We start from the raw sequence: 6,761 nt of genomic DNA, 5'->3' as shown, positions 1-6,761 counted from the left end.
TTATTGATTTTAATACACGTGAAACGACGTAAACATTTATAAAATAATGTTAAATGTTGAAATTTGAGAATAATTAAAATTTCATTAAACTATTTTTAGATAAAAATGAAAACCTCGAAACAGTTAGAGAGAAGTGAAAAAAAGAAGAGGAAATTAGCTGCATTAGCCATTTTGGTGGAATTAAATGACCATGATCGAATGAAAGAAGCTAGTTTAGTAAAGTTGAAAAGGCGAGGAGATACCGTTGTAGAGGATATGAATCCACCTGCTGAACTGGAAAAGAACGAGGACGATGGATTTCAAAAAGTGAGACTTAATTTAATATATTTGTATATGTTAACATAATATTCCTGTTAGGTTACATACAAAAGGAATTTACCAAGAAATAAACTGCCTGTTCAAACAAATAGCGATGAACCATCAGGAAAGCGCGCTAAACTTGAGAATGAAAAGAAAGAAGATACATCTGATGAAACTTCAACGAACAGTGACAATAAAATTCAATTAACCAATGAGCAGTGTAAAGAAATAAAAGAGCATCTTCGTGAACGCCATCGACAACTAGAAAGCTATCCTACATTGCGGTTACGTGAATATGGTCAACGTGCTATGTTAGATGTTCCACGAGAACAGCGAATTCCAATATTTCTTACAGATGTACAACATTTATTAATGTCCGCTGTAACAGGTAACAAATCTCCATGCACTCCAGAACGTTGGTGTACAATCAATAAACCGGTTCGTCTGACGCATAGTGTTGTATTAATCCTAGAAGGTTTCTCTCTTTATCACTATTTGTCTAATGAAAGTAAATTCGAAGAAACGAAAAAAATATTTGATACACGTTTAGAGTTGGTATTACCACCATGCAAAGATGGAATGATAGTTGAAGACTTAACAAAGGTTGTAAAATTATATTTGTTTGGTTTTTGGTTTTTTAATGAACAATGAACTATTTTCTTTTTAAAGGTCCCATTAACAACAATGCAAGCTCAAGTTCTTATACAAAAGCATGGTAGTCTGGAATCAGCTGTAAGGATGAACACCGATCCGACTTTGCTTGTAAACTCAATATTTCCTATAGACCAAAAAACTGAAAAAGTTTCAAAGCTTGGTTTACCACAGACAGATAAGTTTCCCCGCACAAAACTACTACTATCTGCTTTACAAATGGTAGATGAAGGTTATCCGATGCCATTGCGTGGGGAGTTGTCAGAGCGCTTTAAAGATTATGTCTTCACAAAAGAAAAATATGAGCCTGTAACAGATCATAGCCCTATGTATGCTGTAGATTGTGAAATGTGTCGCACAACGACTGGTCGAAATGAGCTAACACGTATATCTATAGTGAATGAAGCTGCTGAAACTGTATATGAAACGCTTGTATTACCCACAAATAAAATTACTGACTATCTTACACATTACTCCGGCATAACACCTGAACTAATGAGAACAGTAACAAAATCTTTAAAAGAGGTCCAAAAGGAAGTATCAAATTTATTACCTTCAGATGCTATACTTATTGGGCAATCGCTAAACAGCGATTTAAATGCTATGAGAATGATGCATCCATATGTTATTGATACAAGTGTTTGCTTTAATTTAACGGGCGAACGTAGGCGAAAATCAAAATTAGCAACGCTCGCTATAACATTTCTTAAAGAAAGTATACAAAAATATGGCGATGGTAAGCAATATATGGTTTTTGTTTTTGAAAAAATATTAATTTTAAAATTACAATTGCAGGTCATGATTCAGTTGAGGACTCATTGGCAAGTTTAAAACTTGTGAAACTCAAACTAGCCAACAGTTTAGAATTTGGAGACGAAATATTAATACAAAGGAAACGTTACTGTGAAATATTACGTGTGGCAAACTCTGAGAATATTAAGAATAATATGCTTGCGCATGCTACTCAGAGTGATAAACGCACTGCTATAGTAACTGTGGGCACCTTAAATGATGACATAAAGCACAGCATAAAAAAAGCGGAGGAAGCAACTGAACCAAATGTGAATACTGCTATTTCTATATACGAACTAGACTCAAACAAATCTGCAATAAATATAGCGCGCCAAATTGCAATTGATAATGCATTGACAATAACCAACTCACGCATCAAAGAAGAGCATTTGTTACCAGATATTGTTCCAAGAACTGCTGAAAAAATTGATAAATGGATATGTAAACTATGGAAGTCTGTAGCACAGAATGGCATGTTTGTTGTCTTAATGGGTGGTTCAGCGGAATGTCCAAGTGGCGTTGCAAAAGTCGCCATTAAAAATATAACTTCGAATGAGTCACATGATTTAGTAGATGTTCAATAGTCTGTAATAGTGCAGTAAACATAAAAACATCTTAATACCATCATATGGTTTATTTGATACAATTTTCGTTAAAATTAGTCTGTGGAATATGTGTTGACACATTTATAAATTTGGAAAAATGGAAAAGATCCTTTTTCTCGATATAATTCTAATAATATGTAATAAGTTGGTTGAATTAAATATATTTGATAAAATTAATATCAATTATGTGTTTAACTTAAATTATATATTATTATGTTTATTTTCAGATTAATGTATATTTATATATAATAAGTAGTATAATAAAAATTACACAGGTTAATTATAGCACTGAATAGAGTTGTTATGTTCAAAATATTTCTTTAATCTTTACGAATTAGTCAATATAATTCTAGACTATATATAAACTATTTAAAGGTATTTGCTTAAATTATACTTATTCAGAATTGAACTTTTTTTAAAAATGCCTAACACATTGTCACTATGTCGCCCGGTTTGCACGGACTAAAAACAATCCCCTTCATGTACTAGACCGTTTCTATCCTGAAACTATCCTTATGTTGGTTTTCCATTAAAACATTTTTGTTTTACACATTTTTTCTTCGTTAGCATACGTCCAGGCCTCGCTTAGGTTTATTAGTTTTTCTCTTTTTTAAAATTGACCATTTTCTAGATCATGTTTTTTCCGATCTATGGGGTATGGTGATCCAGTTTTCTTCAGATAGCATCATCTTTGTTGTAATATTTTCGACGTTTATTTCACCTACTATTGTTTCAAGTGATAACACCAAGTAAAACACTAAATTGTATTGATGACATGAGTATATATAGACGTCTTGAACTTGGATAATATAACGTATGTACATATATTTTTGTTTATGTATTCTAATTTATTATAAGTCTGTACATATTTGACATATATATATATATAGGTAATTTAATCTTTATACTTCTTATTCTTTATGAATATATTTCATATATTGACTACTATTTATTATATAAACGAGTCTTTTGTCAGTTATCGTTGTTATAACAAATTGTACATGGATTCGTGTTTCTATATTTTTACTATATCAACAATTACAAAAGCATACTTCCCAAATTAGAAACAGACCAGAATTGAGCAGTTTCTAATTAAATAATGTGATGAATAATAGTGTTTAGACTTTGTAAATAAATAGATAATAATTGATTTCTTTGAACACTTTTAAAGATTAAAATCATTTATCAAATATATTTAGGTCGTGTGCGAGTTCGAGTAAATTGATGGTAATTTGAGGGAAATTGTAAATTATATCGGTATGGCAGTTAATGTTGGTATTTACCAGAATTTCGAGTGGAGTAAATTAGATAAAAATTAAGTAAATTAGGTGTTATCATTGTGAAAATTTTATAAGATGTTTAATAAATAAATTTCAAAACTTTTCACCAAAAATAATAATTAAATGCAATAAATAAATAAATAAACAAATATATATATATATATATTTACATGAGTGCAGTGTAAAAAATCCCTAGAAAGTTTCAATTTACTTCACCTCAATTTACTCAAAACTACTTCATATCGTTTTTTAAATTAAAATCAGAAAAAAATTAAGTGCATGTTCTTTCATATAAATATTTAAATTTATTAAAAATGTAATTATAAGTATGTTTCCTTTTATATAAGTAATATACATAACTGCATTGTTGTTATACATACATACTTATATATGAATAGATTTTAACCATAAAATTGGATTTTACTTTAATTTATTAAAAATTTCGTACAGTACAAAAATAAATATTTTTGAAAAATATATACAAAAAAATAATATACACAAAGGTTAACTTAATATACATACATATATCTATATAATTCAAAAACAGTGTTGTATAGTAAATATTATATCTGTGGTACCAAATATCTGTGGTACCATCATCTTTAATGTGTGTTTTTAACACATTAGCCTAGTTTCCATTTGTATTTTCTTTGCACACATTTTCCTACCTCACTGAAATATTACGTTACTCTCCTTGCTCGCACTTAATAAAGACAATGTTTGCGCGTTACTTGCAAACATTTCCTATCCCAAGCATTTCCCACAATTCCATTTGTTAACACAAAAATGTAAACAAAAAGCATCAAAGCATAAGCAAACAAATAAATACAACTACAAATGCAAATACAAAATACCAATGAGTAAATGAGAGCAATGCCGAGTATATTGAGTAGGCATTCTTAAAAGCTTTTAAAATAAGAGAAAAGGAAAGTTATTGATAGAAATCAAAACAAAAACATTAAACATTTTTAAATATTAATTTTAATATAAATTTCAACATATGGTATAAATCTATATTTTGAAAAAAATTTTTTTTTTTATTTAAAAGATAACATTTCTGCAATAAACGGTAATCGGTAATATAAAACTATTTATTGTTTTTAATTCAATTAATAAATATATATAATTCTAAAAGATTTTAATATATTAAATGCATTTATTTATGATAAAAAATAGTTTTTATCAAATTGGAGCTTTGTTCAGAAAGCAAAAACATCCAGTTGTCTTTTATTAATAATAAAAAAAATTAAATTAAATTACATTATATATAAACTTAAAAATAACACTGTAATTAAATTAAATTTTATTGCATATGTTTGCATATAATTTTTAATATTTCACTTTATTTTTATTGTTTATTTACTACACAATACATTAGACCGGTTGGTCATCCTGACATGTTTTTTATATTCTCATGCAGAGAATGTCTGCTTTTTCCTTGATAACTGGAACAGGGTTTGAGGTTCTGACCTTTACGTTGAAATTTGTTCTTTTTTTATTTCTAAGAAGTGATTTTAGTGGGTTCAAGTCTCACACTTTGTGTCTTTCAATACTTTTCACCCACCGTTAAAAAAAAGTTAAACAGTGGTTATCTACAAAAAAATATATATTTTTTGACCTCTGTTTAATTAGAGATAACTATGACAACCTGAAAAAAAGTATTTGTGAATATTTCCTTGCAAAAAAGTAAAAATTAATTATATGCGTTTCATAACGACATTTCTTTTTCAATAATATCACACAATATATTGCAAGAATAAGAATAAGTAAGTAAATCCAGGGTTGTAAACTTACAGTGGAACAATTAATTTCGTGAGTCTTTTTTAAAAAACTTCTTTTTTGCGATTTTAATCTTTTATTTAATATTTTACATGTATTTGCAATTAATAAAGGAGTTCAACTATTTTTAAGGGACTAAGTTATTAAAATTGTATTAATACATAAATAAATATTCAAGTACCGGGATATTTTTCTTAAACAGTGGGATAATATAAAAAAGTCTGACACTAACGCTTAAATCATTTATAGTACATGCATATTGTCTCATTTATATTGATATGTTATATCATTTATATACATGCTAAATGCTTACTTTATCAGTGCTTTTGTTTACAGATCAGTTGTTGTTTGTTTACATTTTAAATATAAAACATATGACATATATTTAAAATTTTAGTAATTATCCTTTTGGGAAATTCGTTTTTAAGAGTTGCATTCGACAATTTTCATCTTAAAGGAGTTGATTTATTGATAATGAGCTAATTTATATAATTTATAAATTATTTTAATTTCATTTGCATGGTAAATCATTCTTATTAGTGACTATAATGAGAAAAACCGCCTAAATTAGACAGTGTGAATTTAAGTAAATTGATAGTAAATTGAGGGAACATCAGTAACATCAGATGTTATGTCAGTATGGCAGGGATGTTGGTATTTCCCAAAATTTCAAGTAGGGTAAATAGGAAAAAATTGGATATAACCATTGTGAAAATTTTATAAGATGTTAAATAAATAAATAAATAAATTTGAAAACTTTTAACAGAAAAATTATAAATAAGTGTAATTATAAATATATGTAAATAAGTGCAGTGCTTAAAATCCCTAGAAAATTTCAATTTACTTTAACTCAATTTACTTAAACTCGCACACGGCCATAATGTGGTTAATTAACGAAATAGCTATAATATGATTAAATCATTAAGATGTCTCTTTGTTCATGTAATTACTAATATGCCTCCTCTATATTCTCTAAAATGTTATTTTATTAACTAAAATTTTACAAATAAAAAATTGGTATTTATTAACCAGAAATTTTATTCTATATCTCATTTTTATATTCTTTTCTTTTTACAATTAAATATGTTATTATAAAAATTTATTAAAACAAAAAAACAGTTTTAGAGAAATTTTCTTGAGAAATTGCAAACAATTTTTACTTACAAAAATATTGTGCGTAATGAAAACACAAAGGATGCTTTCGCCTACAAAAAAGCTTTCGTCAAAAACACTGAATACACAGCAAGCAGCTTTTAGAAATGTTAGCTTTTTATATGTAAGCATAGCATTTGCAAGAGATTTTCTTTTATCAGCATTTTGTATATTGTAAACATAGAAAATAAAGTCAAAAACA

The 6,761-nt window shown here is 27.5% G+C and overlaps 2 protein-coding genes across 2 annotated transcripts in view; one reads left to right on the top strand and one right to left on the bottom strand.

The window, feature by feature from the left end:
• LOC119673285 (small RNA degrading nuclease 5-like) lies at positions 1-2,494 on the top strand. The gene is made up of 5 exons (XM_038084550.1): positions 1-28; positions 100-306; positions 358-903; positions 970-1,687; positions 1,747-2,494. The coding sequence occupies exons 2-5, from the start codon at positions 106-108 to the stop codon at positions 2,325-2,327; spliced, it is 2,046 nt and encodes a 681-aa protein (XP_037940478.1). The 5' UTR covers positions 1-28; positions 100-105; the 3' UTR covers positions 2,328-2,494.
• Positions 1-6,761, bottom strand: part of LOC119673288 (lipase member I-like) — a gene marked incomplete in the record, with an annotated part of 638,721 nt that overhangs the window by 486,405 nt on the left and 145,555 nt on the right.

Source organism: Teleopsis dalmanni, chromosome 1 (genome assembly GCF_002237135.1).
Source record: "Teleopsis dalmanni isolate 2A chromosome 1, ASM223713v2, whole genome shotgun sequence".
NCBI lineage: Eukaryota > Metazoa > Arthropoda > Insecta > Diptera > Diopsidae > Teleopsis > Teleopsis dalmanni.
This window is presented reverse-complemented; position numbering and strand designations above follow the sequence as displayed.